The sequence below is a fragment of the Anolis sagrei genome, chromosome 1 (genome assembly GCF_037176765.1).
Source record: "Anolis sagrei isolate rAnoSag1 chromosome 1, rAnoSag1.mat, whole genome shotgun sequence".
In the NCBI taxonomy this organism is placed as follows: domain Eukaryota; kingdom Metazoa; phylum Chordata; class Lepidosauria; order Squamata; family Dactyloidae; genus Anolis; species Anolis sagrei.
This window is the reverse complement of record NC_090021.1, coordinates 143,141,078-143,160,879: the sequence shown is the minus strand read 5'-3', so window position 1 is coordinate 143,160,879 and position 19,802 is coordinate 143,141,078. Positions and strand designations below refer to the sequence as shown.

The 19,802-nt window shown below is 40.9% G+C and overlaps 1 protein-coding gene across 1 annotated transcript in view; it reads right to left on the bottom strand.

Moving 5' to 3' along the window:
• Nucleotides 1-15,768: 15,768 nt before the first annotated feature.
• The window catches only part of ESF1 (ESF1 nucleolar pre-rRNA processing protein homolog), a 47,228-nt gene continuing 43,194 nt past the window's right edge, over nucleotides 15,769-19,802 (bottom strand). The window contains exons 13-14 of the mRNA XM_060786045.2: nucleotides 18,223-18,369; nucleotides 15,769-16,447 (exon numbers count right to left, since the gene is read on the bottom strand). Of these exons, the coding sequence (XP_060642028.2) occupies nucleotides 16,160-16,447; nucleotides 18,223-18,369 (435 nt within the window). The 3' untranslated portion in view covers nucleotides 15,769-16,159. The remainder of the gene's footprint in view (nucleotides 16,448-18,222; nucleotides 18,370-19,802) is intronic.

Sequence of the window (19,802 nt, the reverse complement as noted above, 5' to 3'; positions counted from 1 at the left end):
TGTGCCAAGTTTGGTCTTGATCCGTCATTGGATGAGGTTTGCAGAGGTCTCAGAATGTGAGTGAAGGTACTGGAAGTTCCATCATCCATGGTCCACCCTTCTCCAAAACTGCAGCAGGATGTAGAGTGGGTCATGGGGGCTCTGTGTGCCAACTTTGGTCTTGACTGGTCATTAGATGGGTTTTGCAGCAGTCTTGGGTAGTGGAGGTACTTGAAGTCCCATCATCCATGGTCTGTCGTCCTCCAAACTGCTCCAGGATGTAGAGTGGGTCATTGAAGCTCCATGTGCCAAGTTTAGACTTGATGAGTCATTGGCGAGGGTCTCAGTGGTCTCAGGAAGTGAGTGAAGTGACTGCAAGTCCCATCATCCATTGTCAAATTCTTCCAAACCGTACCAGGATGTAGAGTGAGTTATGCAGGCTCTCTGTGTAAATTATGGTCCTGATCCATCATTGCTGGCAGTTGTAATGGTCTTAGGAAGGGAGTGCAGGTATTGCAAGTCCCATCGTCCATGGTGCATCCTCCTTCAAACTGCACCTGGATGTAGAGTGCGTCATGGAGACTCAGTGTGCCAAGTTTGGTATTTGTTGGTAATTGGATGAGGGTTGCAGTGGTTTGAAGAACTGAGCAATGGTACTGCAAGTTCCATAATCCACGGTCCATCCCCGGCCAAACCACACCAGGACGTAAAGAGGGTCATGAGAGGTCTCTGTGCGAAGTTTGGTCCTGATCAGTCATTGGATAAGGTTAACAGCGGTCTCAGAATGTGAATGGTGGTACTGCAAGTCCCATCATCCATGGTTCATACTCCTCCAAACTGCAGTAGGATGTAGAGTGGGTGATGGGGGCTCTGTATGCCTATTTTGGTCTGTATTGGGAGTGTTCTGACCCAGCCCCCTTTGGCCTTTCCTTTCCTCTCTTTCTCATCTCGGAATGTTGGATTTGAGGCTGGCCAATCAGAGACCATATGCAAATGTCCTTCTGTCATGCCCCGTTTCTGCCATGAACCCTCTTCTCCACCAGGGGCTCCTATTGAAGCTGGCCAATCAGAGACCATATGCAAATAGCACCACAGCGGCAGCCAATCAGAACGCTGGCACATACACCTTCCGCCCTCCGCACCTCTGTCCTTCCCATACAAACAAACACTCTTCTTTATTATATATATAGATAGATATTATATAGCATGGGAAGGGGAGTCAAAGGAGGGAATCAAAGGATACATTCGTATAAAGAGACAGAGCCCATCTCCACTTCCCCCCACCCACCAAAGTCCATTGGGAATTCATAAAGCCATGGTAGAGCATAGAACCATGAAAGCATCCCTCTTTCTCCATGGCCAAGCCATAGGTTGACCATTCACTGCCCACATTTTAGAAATGTGCAAACCGAAGGCTTTGTTCAAGCTCTCAGAAGCAGCTTGATAGAGGCCAGTGTGACCATGCTCCTCTGAGCTCCAGGATAAGCTTTGCACAAGTCTGAGGTTCTGAACATGTGTTTTAGTTTTGTCTCCTTTTGTAGGAGGGTTCAGGCATGTTCATTTTCAATTGGAATCCACCTGGGTTGGGGCAGGCTAGAAATATAATGAAGAGAGAAAAACACACATGAGGCTGTGCGTGGGGCAGATGGGTTGGGAGCCCCCACTTGTTACCAAAAGGAAAACGTGATCCTTTTCAGCAGCTTTTTAAAAGCCTGGAGGGCATGTCTGTTCAGAATTGTTCCTTCTCTTCAACTTGAAAGGGTCCCTTTTCCTGATATTCTGCCAGCACAACATGCTTCCTTCAGCTAATCACCTTCTTGACATGACTAAAACGCTTCAGCCTGCTTCCCTGGATCAGCCAAAATAGCATTCCTTATGAGTCCCAGTTGTTTAACACCCACTCACTATTCTTTCCATTGCATGGAGCATGGTATGGCAAAGAGTTTCTAAGTAAGATGTGGTCTCGCCTGACTTTAGCTTTTGCAATTCTAGCTCTATGTAGGCCAAACCCCCAAAAGATCAAAATGCTTGTAGCTAGAGTTCTCCTTTATTTCTATCCAGGGACATGAGCAAGAATGGCTATGTGCGCAAAATCTCTAACCGCTAAACTTCTGACAGTCCAACAGGCAATATTCAGTTTTCTTGCTACTATTTTCAGTACTGGGAATGTCTCTAGGAATCTTTTATCTTGCAGATGCCTCACACACACATAGGCCAAACTCACCTCTGGTCCTCAGCCTCCCCAAATCACAATTCTTAATCTTGAGAATGATTTATAGGAGAAATAACTGTATTGACAGCCTGGGAAGACACCCAAACATTCATTCTGAGCTGGACTTTTTTCTTCTTCAAAATATAGATAGAAAGGCCATTCTGAAAGAACAAAAATCAATCAAAGGAAGTACACATTCTAGGTTAGGTAGATTTGGGACAAGTTTTGCATTCACATGTGTTTTCTGTTTTATCTTGCTTCAAGTCAAAGCCCATGTGCTGAAGTAGGAGGAGAGGCCAAAGCAAAGTTTGCACATCTATTCACAATTGAATCCTGAAAGAAAAGCCAGCCCACACAGGAATCCAGCCATTCAAAATGCTGCTCAGATCCCTTCACTGGCTAGCTTTCACCTCTTTTTATATTGATGTGATCTTTGCCTTTTGGGTTTTGCTTCCAGCTATGTCCCCGAGCATGAGTTGCAAAAGTACCTTGGGAAGTCTGACTTGGCCACGGTAGTCCATGCTCTGGTTACATCCCGTTTAGACTACTGCAACTCTCTCTACATGGGGTTGCCTTTGAAGACAGCTTGGAAGCTCCAACTAGTCCAACGCTCGACAGCCATGATTTTAACAGGAGCGGAGCGCAGGGAGCATACAACCCCCCTGTTGCGCCAACTCCACTGGCTACCGATCTGCTACCGGGCTGAATTCAAAGTGCTGGCGTTGGCCCAGGCCCGTAGCCAGGATTTCGTTTCGGGGGGGGGGGGGGGGCTGAATTTTTTTCAGGGGGGAGTTTCGGGGGGGTGAGTTTTGGGGGGGGCTGAGTCTGAGTGAAAGAGGGTCGAGCCTAGCAAACCTTTTGTATCATTACCCCAATACCCCCATGCACATGGGATATATTGAGTATGGTGATCAGATCATGATATGAATAAACATAACAGTTTAAAAAATGCACCAGTAAGGCCTTTTCGTGAACCACCATGAGAATTTCAGAGGGGGTTGAAGCCCCCCGAGCCCCCCCCCCCCCCCCGGCTACATGCCTACGTTGGCCTTTAAAGCCCTAAACGGTTCCGGCCCAAGCTACCTATCCGACCGCATCTCTGCCTATGAACCCACCAGGACTTTGAGATCTTCCGGGTTGGCTCTGCTTCTCAAGCTCAGCTGGCGAGGACGAGAGATAATGAAAGCAATGGTTGGAAAATATGGCAGGTTTAGAAACAGAAGATAACGTAATCTGATGACTTCTCTGTAAAATTCTGTCTTTTCAGCAGAAAAATTGTAAAGTGAAAGTCTCAGCTGTGATACCGGAAAGAAAACTGGAGGTGGTAACATAGAAGAGGAATATTCAATAGGGATTGCTTATTACTTAGTTGAGTTACAAGCAACACTAGCTGAATATCCCTCTCCTCCTGTTTTCACTCTCACAACCTTATTATCTCCCATCACATAAGCATAATTGCATCTAAATCCATCATGCTCAACCCCTGATCCAGCTCTCCTTCTTCCCTCTGCTTCTCTGCTATTTGTTTTGGTGGTCGTGTTGTAAGCTGATTTGGGGAGTATCTAAGATTAATACAAAGAATCAATCTTTTAAGAAAGATGTGACAATTTAGTGACAGGCACCAAAGTTTCAAACATACTGCTTTCACGTTAAACCTCTTAAGATGAGTCCTGCATACTTTCCATGGGGGATTGGGGGGGGGGGGACCTGGAGCAGGACCTATGTAAACTTCCCACCTAACCTGCCCTGTTTTTCCCTAGAAACAGCCTTACAACAACTAAAAAAACTTTACTTCAGCAAAGTGATAATAATGTAACAAACAGCAGCAAAGGAACAGAAGGTAAATACCAAAAGCAAAGCAAAAATCTTATATCACACATGAAACAATCTTTGGCAAAAAGTATTTGCAAGGACCTTCACTGGAGCTCCAAAGAAGGAGACTGGAGCGTAGAGGCACTACATAGACGGTTGCTGCCAGCATTGGCCACTTGCTTTACTGCTGATGTATAGCCCTCAACTCCCAGCAAAGCTGTTCCTAGGGCGAGGTCTAATTGCTCAGAGTCCTTGCAGCCATTCTAGATGATCTTCTCCTTTCACTCTTTGGTGTTCCTGAAACGTAGGAACTGGCAGTATGTTTTCCTTGTCCTCTTCTTCCTCCTTAACACTTGGCCCCAAATCCCCAACTCCTACATCTTCAGCCTCCTGTTCTATCTCCTCCTCCTCCTCAGAAGAGGAGTACACAACATAACCCACCCTAAATTTTAGGCTTAAATTTATCTGAAAAACTCACAGCAACCGAATAATTCCGGCTATGAAAGTCTTTGACAAAACTTACAAATGTTTACCCACAATTGCAGGGGATTGTATATGGAAAGAGCCTCTAAATATCTGCAACCTGGGGTGCACTGGGGCTTTCATGTGTGAAATGCCACAGTAACAAATAGTCTTTCTTTTGTTAAAACTTGCCACCCTTGTTATAATGATAGTTACATAACCAATAAACAATATTAATACATTTATAAAATAAACAATTACATTAATTTCAAATGCAGTTTGCCATATATTATAATATTTCTACTGATGTGTGTGTGCATTCTGTTCTTCAATAGCACCATTTATTGAAACTATGTGTCAGCCTGGCTTAGCTGTGTTATTTTTGGAGATTGCAGAAATATGGAAGAGAATAAAAACCAACTGTCGTGATAGATTGGAAATAATAAATTTAATTCCAGAGAGCAGAAATAATAAAAAACACGCATGCCTGTTTATCTTTATTCGTCTGATCTTTCCCATTGTATTATTAAATAAATCAAAACCTCTTCTGGTTCCAACTTGTAATAAGATCTTCAAGTGCCTGGATTACACATTGGGTAATTGCCATAAGAGGCTGCCAACTTTGAAACAGCTTGATACTAAATTGATTTTTAAATGCGTTTGCATGCACAAGCACATTCTCAGGGGTACTCTTACTGAATTTTTTAACATTTATTGCTCGAGCAATGCCATTACTACTTTTTTCTTCTTCCCTAACTTAAAAAGGAAAGGGAAATGTCTTCTTTGTAATGGTTACACAGGTGAAGGATCGTGTCATTATTTCTAAATCTTCTATCTAAGAAAGTGGAACCTATCACATTGAATGTCTGTTGATATAGTAGCAGGTCTCCACACTTTATCATGGAGGCTGGGAAAGTAACATCACGCTAGCCATCTGACTCCTCCCTCTGATCAAATCATCAATAACTTGCAATAGTGTTCCTGTCACTTGATGGGTCCCTTCTGCTTCTCTACCAACATGCTAACAGTAAAATGACATCAGAAAGTGGGATTCTTCTCCTCGCCCATTCTCCTTTACTGTTCTCTAGCTGTCTGTTTTGTGTTAGTTTATTTTTGCCTTTTTTGTTAAACTATTGCAAAATTGCTATATAAAAGTTATGCGGCGCTAGAAGTGCAGGAAGGAAGGGTTACGAGGGCATGTGAAAGTACAATAGTAGGATTATTGTGTGGCAATATGGGCACAAATGTGTGAATAAAGAGGGATGCAATAATGTATTAGGAGTGTGCAAAACTTTGGAACTCCACTTCATAATTTAGAGATTCAGACGATTCGGAAATATGAACCTCCAAATAACTTTAAGCATTGCATAAATTAGTCTAAAACTGATAAAAAATTTAAGGAGCACAGGGCTAAATATCTTTTGAGCAAAAACGGGCAACAGATGTATGGATATTATTACAGACCTATAGATATTATTATAGGCATATAGATATTATTATTATTATTATAGATATTATGTAGCTATTATTATTATTATTATTATTGATGTATACATATTATACGTATATAGACATTATTATAGACATAGATATTATTATAGGCAAATAGGTTTTATTATAGATGTATAGAGATTATTGACAGACAGATATTATTATTATAGACATACGGATATTATTATATACCTATAGATATTATTATAGGCATATAGACATTATTATTACAGACATACAGATATTATTATAGACATGTAGATCTTATTGTTATAGACATACAGATTTCATAGACATATATAGAGAGAGAGAGAGAGACTTATATATATATATTTATGACAGATATATAGATATTATTATAGTAGATATTATAGCCCAGGGTTGCTATAAAGTAAAAATGGATGGCCATCTTTCAGGAGTGTTTTGATTGTGCCTTCCTGGACAGCCTTTCCTAACTCACAGATCGTGCGATTCCTATTTTTGTCCTTTCTTTGAATACTGGACTTTATTTCCCAGAATTCCTTCCCATAACTCAATATGGGTAAGCTTTCTGGGAGTTGAAATGTGTAGAGATATGTGTGTGCATATAGGTGTGTGTGTGTACCTACACATGCACATGCACTCCCTCCTGTGTGAGTTTCCAGCAGCCCAGCGGAGGCACCTCCATGCTGCTGACCCAAGCACCCTGAGTCCCAGGCAGCCAAGAGGGAAAGGAAGGGAAAGGAAAGGAAAGGAAGGAGAGGGGAGGGGAGGGGGTGGATCCGGAGGAGGGTGTCCTCCCTCCCCCCCCCCTCTCAATCCTTTAGGAAGAAAGAGGCAGTGGGTAGCAAGAGGGCTATACGGGCCACCTTTCCCTCCCACTCTCAAGCAGCCTCTCTCTCAGCTGTTGGTTTTTTTCCCCCCTCGTGCAGGAGGGAGGGGTGGGAGGGGTTGTTTTAATGCATGCTCTGTATAATCATTTAGCTTTTCGGGGGGTTTTAAGTTCTTTCTGGGGTTTTTTTTTTTTGAGTGAAGGACATACATTGGTTTAGTTGGTGTAATGTGGCCAAATTTGATGTCAATTCATCAAGGGGTTTTTGAGTTATGTTAATCCCACAAACGAACATGACATTATTATTTATATAGATGAATATCCCGCCCTATCCTCCCAAGGGGGGCGTATATAACAAATATTGGCAAACATCCAATGCTATAAAGAAACTGAATTGGAAACGACCCCCCCCCCCCTTCTTGGCAGGTTAAAGTAAAAAATGTTGCCTACATGTGTGCCAAGTTTCATCCTGATAGCCATAAAAATGACAGAGAAACGAGCCTTGCAAATTTCCCACATTGCCACTAATAGAACTAATATTAACGAAGCAATTACAAAGCTTCTGAGATTCTGGAACGGAACCCCTCTGAATCTTTGCTAATCGAAGCAGGGGCCAGCCGAATCTTTAAAATGAATTATGAATGTCAGCTGTTTTTCACACCTTTAATATGTATCTTTTTTCTATGATCGTGCAATTGCTGTGGAATACCAGCCTTGCGAGATGAATTCCTTCATCACACCAATGTCAGTGGCATTGTGAAGTAGAAAACCAAGTTTAGTGTGTGCCCAGCTCTGTGAGTAGGGACAGATACTAGTTGGGACAGCCACATGGCTGCCATGGTGGGCATAAAGTTCTGAGCTGCTCCTGGCAGGGTGGTTTCTGCATGGACATTGGAGTCCCCCAGCACCATGAGCCATTGGGACTCCAACGCCAGGTCCAAGATCATCCTGGCTAGTTTAGGCAAGGGTGTGGTGCATTGGAGTGGACGGTACACTAGCACAATCCCTATTCTGTCCCAGTCACCTACTCTCAGGTGGACACACTCAAATATGGCAGACTGCAGGATGGGACACCTGGTCAAAGAGATGGAATCTCTATAGACCACTGTGACCCTGCCTCCTCACCCCCCAGATCTCAGCTGGTGCTGCAAGGAAAAACCTGGTGGACAAAGCAAGGTGAGATTAACCCCCCCCCCCCCCATCACCACCACCCTCATCCAACCAGGTCTCTGTTATACATATCAGATCTGCACCCTCATCCTGGATTAGGTCCTGAATGAAAGCTGTTTTCCCATTGACAGATCTGGCGTTTAACAGCACCACCCTTAATCCGGAGGGACCCTCGGTACTCAGCCTTATGTTGTCAGGATACCATTTTGGTATTACTAATACTCTCTCCCTTTCCTGTATCTCCCCTTTCCCAAAACTACTCCAATGGGGGGCAGCCACTGGAATTCCCCCCTCCCCCAGTATGCCCTACCCTCTCATTCCAGCCCATGGTCCAATAATACTTGTTAACTGGTCTTCACCAAAAACTGATGCTCCTCACCACTCTCTCCCCTCCTTCACCCCATAAACTTCCATACCCTCCAGCCCTCTCAGCCCCCTCCAAATTAACGAAGTGGAAATGCAGATCTTTAAAGTGCACAATGCAAGGGGACTAAGGAGCAACATAGTTGAACACATCTAATCGAAATCCATAAAATAGCAGGCAAGTCTTAGAGTGAGTTGTAGTCTGTGGGCATGTGCCTGCTAAAGTGCTAGTAAGTGACCAAGACTTAATAGTGCAGTTAATTAAAAGCGACAAATGCAATACAACTGTTTTGGTTGGCTCCTGACACGATAAATAACTGGAGAAGATTAGGTTACCTTTTCAGTCTTCCTCACTCCGGTGACTCCTAATTGTAAACTGTTGCAGATATGTGAATTGTGATTTGTTGTTTAGTACCATTTAATTGTATGCAACTTACTTCAACATTAATACAGAAAGCCGAGGAGTAAAGCCAGAAATCAGTCATGTAATAGGGTTGAATTGAGTGATTGCTTCAAATGCCCATGAGGACAAGGGCTTTTTATGGCATCTGGAACATAAATTAAGTATGTTTTATGCATTTCCTCAAAATAAAGTTCCTTCCTAAAGCTCTGCCATGAAAGCATTCCAAATAAAGTCACTAGTTGGCCAAGTCCAAATATCTGTGGTTGCTCCAACATGCTCATGTTTCTGATACAAATGATTAAACCTTGCCCAAGAGTTTCCATCAGCCAGTGCTTTTTAAATGAAATCTTTGAAAACTCAGCTGTGTGCTATAAAAGGTGCAATTTCATAGCACACTTGAAACCAAATCACATCCCATAGCCGCTTTGTCCCCTTCTCTCTTGTCTCCTACATTGACTATGCACAGATATCAACACATGCCAAAACAAATACACCACAGACAAATCATTCAACTCCACTTGACCTATTCAACAGAACAATGTCAGAAAAGAGAACTATATACCAAAAAAGCAGTAGAGTTGGAAACAGTTATCCCCCTTCTTTTTTTGTAAATGAAATAATATTTTGCTGTTACCTGTGCACATGTGTCTCTCTCTGTGTGTATTTGTTGTTGCTAAGTGCTGTCAAGTCAACACTGACTTCTGGCAATCCTATAAATGAGAGACCTCCAAGTTGCTCAGACATCTACAACTCTCTTCAGCTCTTGCAGACCCCGAGCTGTGGCTTCCTTAATTGATTCTATCCGGCTGTAATGAGGTCTTCTTCTTTTCCTCCTGCCTTCTACCTTACCAAGCATTATTATATTTTCTAATGCTACTCACAACAGTGCTCCATGCAGTCATGCTGGCCACATGACCTTGGAGGTGTCTATGGACAACACCGGCTCTTTGGCTTAGAAATGGAGATGAGCACCAACTCCCAGTGTCAGACACGACTGGACCTTTACTCACGATATATCTAAAGTATGACAGATTAAGTTTAGTCATCTTGGCTTCTAGAGAGTGTTCAGGCTTGATTTGCTTAGAGCCCATTTATTTGTCTCTTAGCACTTCAAAGTTTCCATAAAACATGTCTACAGAACTACATTTCAAAGGACTTGATCTTCATCACTGTGCAGTTTCCACAGACATAAATAGAGAGTGCAAATAGTGTCACACAGGCAACTGTGGTTTGGTATTTTTGAGTGTATTCTCTAGTTTCTTCATAGCTGTCCTTCTAAAGTCAGTGGTTCTCCAACTGTGGGTCTCCAGATGTTTGGCCTTCAACTCCCAGAAATCCCAACAACTGGTAAACTTGCCTCTACTGTAGATTGTAAATGTCTCCCAGGTTCATAGAAAGAGATACAGTCCTTCAGATAACCTGGATTGGAGCCATGTAGGACTTTGTAGGTCAGTGGTTCTCAATCTGTGGGTCCCCACATGTTTTGGTCTTCAGCTCCCAGAAATCCTAACAGCTGGTAAACTGGCTGGGATTTCTGGGAGTTGTAGGCCAAAACACCTGAGGACCCACAGGTTGAGAACCACTGTTCTAGGTCCTAATCTATTACTAATTTCTTGGTTGCAGTCTCTATTTTGATTAAAGACTGAGTCCAAGTAAAGGAAATGTTTGAACATCTCAATGTCTTTGTTATCTACTTTAAATAATCTGGGGTCATCATTTTTCGTTTTCTTCATATTCAACTCTCAAGCTTCCTTTGCACTTTCTTCCTTGATGTTCTTCAGTAGTTGTTCCAAGTCTTTGCTATTTTCTGTTAGTACTATGGTGTCATTTGCTTATCTTATCTTATTGATGTTCCTTCCCTAATTTTCATGTCTTCTTCCTCAGAATCTAATCCATCTTTTGTAATAACTGTGTTCAGTATACAAGGTAAACAAATAGGATTATAAAATGTAGCCTTGCCTGATGCACTTGCCAATTGGAAACTATTCCATTTCTCCTAACAGTGGAAAAATAGAATATTTTTTCTTTTCCTCTTGGCCCGCATACAGGTTACACATTAGGATATTCAAACATGAGAATATGCTCATTTTGTTAAGAGTGATCCATCATTTTCATGTTCTATACAATGAAAGACTTTGCTAGAAACCATAAAGCACAGCTGGATTTTCTTCCGATAATTCCTTGGTGTCTTCCATTATCCAATATATGTATATAACCTGAACCCAGCAATTTGTGGAATCATGGTTGTTAAGATCAAAAATAAGGTTGTGGCAATAATGCATCCCATTTTGACACCTCGTCTCACTGGAAATGCGTCATTTTGGGAGTCATTCCTGTCCAAGACTGTTGCTATCATGTTATCATGGAGAAGCTACAGGATATTTTATATTGTGTCTTGAATTTTGAACCTTGTTCTTTCTATGTTGTACACCGCTGTGAATCGCCCCCGGGCTGAGAACAGTGGTATATAAGCAAAGTAAATAAAATAAATAAATAAATAAATGTATCAGGGCATCTGATTTTCAAGAGGATGATCTAGAGAGCTTTATGATTCACTGTGTCGAAGGTATTTGCAAGGTCAATGAATGCCATGTAAAGGTGATGATTTTGTTTCCTGCATTTTTCTTGGAGCTGTCATGCGGTGAAAATCATATTTGCAAGGATTCTTGCAAGGATTTTCCCGGCGGTGGTTAAAAGGGAGATAACTTGATAGTTCCCACAATCTGTTCTTTCTCCTTTTTTGAAAAGAGTGATGATAATGGCATCCCTGAAGTCCGCTGGGATCTTCGCAATCATCCACACTTTTTCAATAAGTTTGTGAAGTTGTTGTGTCAGCTTGGACCTGCCTTCTTTAAAGATTTCAACAAGGATCCCATCAGGTCTCCTGGCTTTGTTATTTTTTAAATTGGTTCATGACTTTGTTTGACTTTCTCCAAACTAGGCAGTGCTGCAAGATCATCCCTGGTTTCTTCAGCTACATTGGAACTGTGGTTAAAGAGGTTATGGTAATGCTCTTTTCAACATAGCACAATGTACTAACAATGAGGAACGTGTCCCATTCAGTGTGATATCAATTTCTCTCTGGACTCCTAAATAAATAATCTTTGAGTTTCTTCCTATATATTATTGAACTGAAAATGTCCCATTCTTGACCACTTTAGCTCACACACTCCAAGTATTGCAATATTTATACATTCTATTTCTTATTTATTTGTCTAAATTTCCCTGACTGGTGCTTCTCACAGTCCAGGTTTCTGTGTTCTGTGCAGCTTCAGACTTTGCTTTTGCATCTCACCACATCAACTGCTGAATGTCCTTGGCTTGACTTCAGTTGCGTCATTCACCACAGGATGCCTCTTTGTTGTCCTGTGCTCTTTTCCAGCAGAACATTAAGAGTTTCATCATCTGAAACTATATTGGATCATTTCATCATAGGGGTTTCATGGCTAAAGAACTAGGTAGTACTAACAAACATGGTGTCATTATTTTATCTGGGATCCTTTGCCAGTGTCATCCCATACGACAGCTTCTGTTTAAATAGCTGTTTGGCACATTTAGTCCTCAACAAAAGCCTGTCTGATATGGGAGACACTACCAGCTGCACTGCTGCCATTAGCATAGCTTTTTGCTTTGCAGGAGCACACAATCCCATCGCTACAGAAAGGTCGTGGCATGGTGATATACATGTCCGTGCACATGTGTGTGTACAATTATCCCCATAGTGCGATTTGAATCTACCCCCTCTAAGATTGTGAAAGGATAGGTATGGGTTTCCTCCTGGAAGTGACCCTGAGGGCAGGAAATTATGCACTCATACAACAGCACTACTATAATGCAAGATGAACCTGCTTTCCATGTTATTAGCCTTGGCTGTTATTCTCTATGGCTGTTGTTTTGAAACGTACTATATTAAATTTGATTTACTTTCTATTTCATTTTCCATCTGTTGCCTGAGGGTAAAGAGCATATTTATTCTAATACAAAGACAGAACAATATGTTTGTAATAGCAAAAGAGCTTTGGATATGCTTATAAAACATGCTTCTCACTTCCTCTCATGAAGGACGTTTGGCATTAGATTTACTCATCAGAGATTTTCACCACTGTCTGAATCAAGGTCTCAGCTCAGAACAAGCATCTGGAATGTGTCTGGGGCAAAACAGGCAAAACAGAGAAGTGTTTTCTGAATTGTAAGATCATACTAGCTTGCTTTGAGACCTAATTCACAAAATATGGGTCATTCTGAATAGACGAGGTAATATATAACAATTTGGCCAGCGTCAAGAGTGAGTGGCAACCATCCATCCTATTTTGGCATTATGCTTTTATAAAGCACTACCTGTACCCACCACGCATTGCTGTGCCCAACCTTCCCTCTCTCTTTCTCTCCTCCTTTCTCTCGATCTCCTTCCTTCCCTTTTTTCTTTTCTCTCCTTACTTCCTTCTCTTGCCCTTCCCTTCCTTCCCCCCTTTTCTTTCCCTTCCTCTTTCTCCCTTTTCTTCTTTCACTACTTATTCTTGGACTGCAACTCCCAGAAGTCCTCCTGATCGATCGATCGACCTACCTACCTCTATCTAATCTATCTATCTGGAGGATTGCTGGGAGCTGCAGTCCAGGAATAGAAAATTGGAAATATGCAGGGATTGGGATGCTCTCAAAGAAATCCAAGAAGAAGAAAGCTTGCATCTTGGAAGCAGTTTATTTGGATCATCCTCTTCTCCCAGAGTCTGTACCTTTTAGTTGGCAGCTAAGCCTGTTAGGAGATTAAATTGCCAATTAAATGCTGAAACATGCAACTGTCAAGTCCAGAAAAGGAGAAAATTAAGTCTAAATTTGGAAGCATATTCTGTTCCTTTCACACCTACCTGATACCAGGTTGCATTGTGAGTCATTTACTTGTCCCTGCAAAATATACTGGAGAGAGGTACTCTATATAGCAGGCTTGCAGAACTGGGGCGCAGCAAGTTAAACTGCTGAGCTCACTGATCAAAAGGTTGGTGGTTCAAATCTGGGGAGCGGGGTGAGCTCCCACTATTAGCCCCAGTTTCTGCCAACCTAGAAGTTTAAAAACATGCAAGTGTGAGTAGATCAATAGGTACCAGTAAGTTAAACCACTGAGCTCGCTGATCAAAAGGTTGGTGGTTCAAATCTGGGGAGCGGGGTGAGCTCCCGCTATTAGCCCCAGTTTCTGCCAACCTAGAAGTTTAAAAACATGCAAGTGTGAGTAGATCAATAGGTACCAGTAAGTTAAACCACTGAGCTCGCTGATCAAAAGGTTGGTGGTTCAAATCTGGGGAGCGGGGTGAGCTCCCGCTATTAGCCCCAGCTTCTGCCAACCTAGAAGTTTAAAAACATGCAAGTGTGAGTAGATCAATAGGCACCGCCTTGGCAGGAAGGTAGCGGTGCTCCATGCAGTCTTGCTAGTCACATGACCTTGGAGGTGTCTATGGACAATGCCGGCTCTTCTGATTAGAAATGGAAATGAGCACCACCCCCCAGAGTCAGACATGACTGGACTTAATGTCAGGGGAAATAAACCTTTACCTTTTTAGTGCTACAAATATTCTGGTGATAAATGACATCTGCTTGAATTTTTACCTTCCCCTGCCAACAAGACACAGAAAAAAACTTATGGGATCATCTGATGGTGATTAATAGGACACCTGTCTGAAAGCTTAGTTGTTCTGCTACATTTATTGGGAGGGGGTGTTGCCCATTAATTACTGCCTCATGCCTTCCCTAAGGTGGAGACTGCCCAAAGGCAGGCAGCTGTGTAGTATTGTCTACCCTTGTGAAATGGCTTGGCACCTGCTGCAGCTCCTCTTTCTCATCCATTTGCCCCTTGGCTTCCTCTCTGCCTGCCTTCCAAGTCTTCTCCTGCCTTCTTTCGCGTTTGCCCCACATTTCCTCCCCAGTTCCTGAGCTCTCTCTTGGCTTCTCTCCTGCATTTTCTCCTTGGCTTTCGATCCACCTTCGAAGCCTTCTCCTGGCTTAGTCCTTGCTTTAACATATTACATGAATGGAATGCACTTCCTGATTCTGGCAACATAATTCAGCCCAAAAAGGTGTGCCGTAGATTCGAGTAAATATAGTAGTTCCTCAGATGCTTAATACAGAAATTCCTTATTGTGTCTAATCATAGTATTGAATAAATGAGCAACTTAATACACTATACCTATTATTGTTGTTGCCTGCTTTAGCATTGGACTTCCCGGGCCTTCTAGAAAATGCACTAATAATAATAATAATAATAATAATAATAATAATAATAATAACCACCTTTATTTATACCCCACCACCATCTCCCCAATGGGGACTCGGAGCGGCTTACATGAGGCCAAGCCCAAACAACAAATTACAATAAAATAAAACCAAAACACAACCGAAAACACGAACAATAAACAACATAAAACTGGTAAACAATATAAAACTACACTAGCCTTGGCCCCATCTTTTTAAATTGCCTTGAACAGGCAGGATTATTTTAAATATATATGTCCTATTGTGATTTTTTTTCCTGCTTATATTGCTTTGTTAATTTTATTTTTATGTTGTTTACGCTGTATGTATTGATGATGTTACTTGGAAACCACTCTGAGTCCCCTCGGGGAGATAGAGCAGTATATAAATAAAGTTTTGTTTTGTTGTTGTAATACATGGAATTTTTACCAATGAATTGACATAATAGTAAAAAATACAGGACTACACAGATGCAAAACCTCTAAAAAAGTAGAACTTTTTATAACAATGGCATTCAAAATAATTTGGGTTAAAGCACCAGTTTTTTTAAAAAAGATTTACTCAAGTAACTTAATTTAATACCATTACAGATGAAAGAATTGTATCAACTGAAATAATATTTTCATTTACATCTGTACTAATTACATATTTAAGGCGTTCATCCAATGTTTACAGTTAAGCCATTTTGCTTAACATGAAGGATATCATGTTAATCATATTAATATACAGGCTGAGTGTCCCATATCCAAACTGCTTGCAACCAGCATTCTAGGTTTTGGAATATTTCTATATGCATGTCAGTATATCCTGGAGATGGAACCCAGGTCTAAACACAAATTTCATTTATTGTTCATATTCAACTCATACAGATAACATGAAGATCATGCTTTACATAATTTTGTGTATGAAACAATGTTTCTGCTCACTGAACTATTAGAAGGCACGGGTGTCACTATTTCATTTTGACTTCTGCATAAGTGATATTCAACCTATATTGGTTCTGGAGGCAATATCTACTGCTTTAAATAAAAAAAAAAACAACCCAAAGTATTAAACATCTTTAGTATGTTACACTTGTTTCTAGGATGAGCTTTACCATTTATATGGTAACTATGTAAGCATTTCAGTCTGAACTGCTTAGGTGTTGTTTGGGCTTAACAAAAATATACGGATTTCTTCCAAAGTCCAGGGATTTTCACCAATTGAAGAGGTTCATTTATTTGACTTTCTGTTTTTTCCTTGCTTGAAATTGTTCTGTTTTATTCTTGACAGATTTGATGAGCATGGACAGTGCAGGATCTAAGGATTTACTTGCTGCAGATTCCCTCTCCACTATATTGTCCTCTCTCTCTGTTGCTTTAGTCAACCCTTCCTGTCTTCGGCGAGCTTTCTCTTCCAAAATCTTTTCCACTGCTTTTGTCTTCTTAAAGTTTGGATCTGATGGATCCAAGTTAAACAAATGGGAAGTATACATGGCTTGGAATCTGGCATCGCCCACATTGACCTGAGAAGAACAAGAAAGCCAAAATTAGTTTTACAAATGAAAAAAAAATCCTTATATATTTTTTGTATTATATTCATATACAAATTATATTATAATACAAATTGTATTACATTCATATACAAATCCAACAAGCACAATTACTTGGTTCCCATTGCCCGTCTAATCTATGAACTCCTTGTCAATTATACACCCACACTGCATTTTGTTCAAATTACTTTCACCCCCTATACAGAGACTGGCTTGATAAAAGAAAATGTGAAATGTATGAAGCATCCCTATGCCATACAGGAAAACAGCAATTTATTTATTTATTTATTTCGGATATTTTTACCCCGCCCTTCTCAACCCCCTAGGAGGGGACTCAGGGCAGCTTCCATATTCGATGCCTATAATTAAACACAATAGAATACACAACAAAACAGTAATTATAAATAGCTAAAAACATTGAGTTAATACAATAAAATCTACTAGAAAAGAAGCCAGCCTGGTGGTCGTCAACTCGCCGAGTTCTGTGATTAGTGATTCCATTCAGCTTATCATAATCCGTTTCCATAGCTATTGTCGTCATTGTCCTAGTCAGTCTGCAAGATTACCCAAAGGCTTGGTCCCATATCCATGTTTTTAATTTCCTTCTAAAAGAGAGGAGGGATGAAGATGACCTAATTTCCCCAGGGAGTGAATTCCACAGGTGGGGGGCCACCACTGAGAAGGCCCTGTCCCTCGTCCCTGCCAGTCTCGTTTGTGACAAGGGCAGGGCCAAGAGCAGGGCCTCTCCAGAAGATCTTAAATTCCTAGGCGGGATGTAGAAGGAGATATGTTCAGACAGGTACGCTGGGCCGGAGCCGTACAGGGTTTTATAGGTCAAGACCAATTCCTCCTACAATAAGAAACAACAAGTTCTACCACCTTAGAAAACTACTAAAAGTTCAGGGATATTCCCATGATTCAAATATTAGTTTGGATTATGTGTTGTTGTTCTGCTCATGTCAACATTTGTGGGTTATGCATACAGGTGGAAGAAGTCAGATAGGATGCAAATTGAGACCATAGAAGAGAATGATTCCAAGCTTGGATCTCCTAATGTTAAACTTGAAGTTTCTTTATTAAACAGGTGGTTACTATGCCCAACTTATCATCATCATCATCATCATCATCATCATCATTATTATTTTACTGACACAGGAACACAGTATGTCACAGCAAACAAGATCTATATGCTGGATTTCGAATCACAAAATCACAAGCTGAACATTTCCCAAGCATCTCAGACTGTGTGATGTATTTTTGAATGATGCATGCAGATCCAATATAATTATAATAATTATTATAACATAACATAATATAATATAATATTATAATAAGATATTTACATTGTTAAGCGGCATGCAACTCTTCTCTTGGGCTTTGAGATATATACAGTATATAACTCAAAACCCAAGAGAAAGAGAAGAATGTTCAGCTCTCCCCATATCTTCGGGCAAAGGTCCATACACCAAGTAGTGTTTCTTCACATGCACTCCAATAATTAATTATTATTTTGAGGGAATACAAGTCCTTATACATGTATCCACATGAGAGAAAATCAAATACCTATGATAAACACAAAAAGAAATTTGAGACTTCTGGGGCAAAATTGATTGCTTAGAATCCAACCTTTCACATGCCACTTTCAGAGGAATGTTAAAAATATGTTTCCATGCAAATGATAATGTAGCAATTGCTCTATTTTAACTAGTTTTAATTATATTTCAGAAATAAGCAATACATAACATTACCTGGAAATCATCTGTCAACAGTTCCTTCTTTTTCATTAAGAGCTTTTTCTTTTTCTTGCTGAGGTTCTGCTGTTCCACTATCTTGTCATAATTGAAGTGTCTCCTTTCATCCTCCTCCTCATCCATCACCAGGAGAGACATTTCGGCCTGTTAGAATTGGAACAGATAGGATCTGTTTGCACAACATTTCACAGAATATAGGTTGCAGATGTTTTTGTGTCTCATTGAAAATCTGCCTTTACTAATTCACAACAGGAACAGCTATAATAGCCTATCTGTTTACAAAACACTTTTATTGTCAAGGAAGAAAGCACTTTATAATGAAAGCAAAGCGATTAAGAGCACCACTCTCTGTTCAATTGGACTGGACTAAGGATTCATGGTTTAATCAATGTTATTTATTTGTTACACTATCATCCCTTTATTCTAGCGGGGTCTCTGTATGGCTTTGATGGGGCTCCCCAGGCAGTCTTTCATCCTCCTGGCCCTGACAGCTTGAATAATGCAAATTCATTTTGTACCCCTAAGAGGAGACTATTATGACTCTCTTTCCAGACACATAGGATCCACATGTGCAGAGCATGAAAAAAACCTCCTGTGTTTAAGTACATATACAATATTATACACATCCCAAATGCTACATATGCTTTAGGTCACATGTGTTAAACTCAAGGCCTGTGGCTGAATCCGGTCCTCCAGCTCATTTTATGCGGCCCTCCAGATACTGGACTACAACTCCTGTATTCCTCATCATTAGACATCAAATCTAGATATGATGGGAATTACGATACAGTAACATCTAGAAGGCTGCCGTTTGGTCTGCTTAATCGGAATACTGGATTTTGAATTTAGATAAAGGCTTGGAGTACGATGTCTGGCTTTAAATGTCCTTTAACTTTTCCCTAGTCTCAGAGCTAAAAAGTGTGATTGGGCTGCAATTCCCATTATCCCCAGTTAGCATGGCAGATAATAAAAAGTGAAGAGAGCTGTCATTCAGTAACACCAGGACTGTGGCACAGCTGCATTAAGATCACTACTGACCCGAAAAGTCATGAGTTCAAAGCCAGCCCGGGTCAGAGTGAGCTTCTGACCAATTTGTGTAGTTTGCTGTCAACCTTTGCAGCCGGAAAGACAGTTGCATGTGTCAAGTAGGAAATTTAGATACCGCGTATGCGAAGAGGCTAATTTAACTAATTTACGACACCATAAAAATCTCCAACAAGCATGCAAAGAATGAGGAAGTTCTTCATCAGTGTCACAAATGGACGGTGAAGCGACAGCTCCCCTGGTGGCCAGAATACCATCATCAAAAGCTGGAATGTTAAGTAGCCTTTGTGTGTCTGTCTATATATGTTGTGTGTCTATGACAGCGGTCCTCAAACTTTTTAAACAGAGTGCCAGGTCACAGTCTCTCAAACTGTTGGAAGGCCGGATTATAATTTGAAAACAAAAATGAATGAATTTCTATGCACACTGCACATATCTTATTTGTAGTGCAAAAGACACTTAAAACAATACAATAATTAAAATGTAAAACATTTTTTAAAACTTATTAGTATTTCAATGGGAAGTGTGGGCCT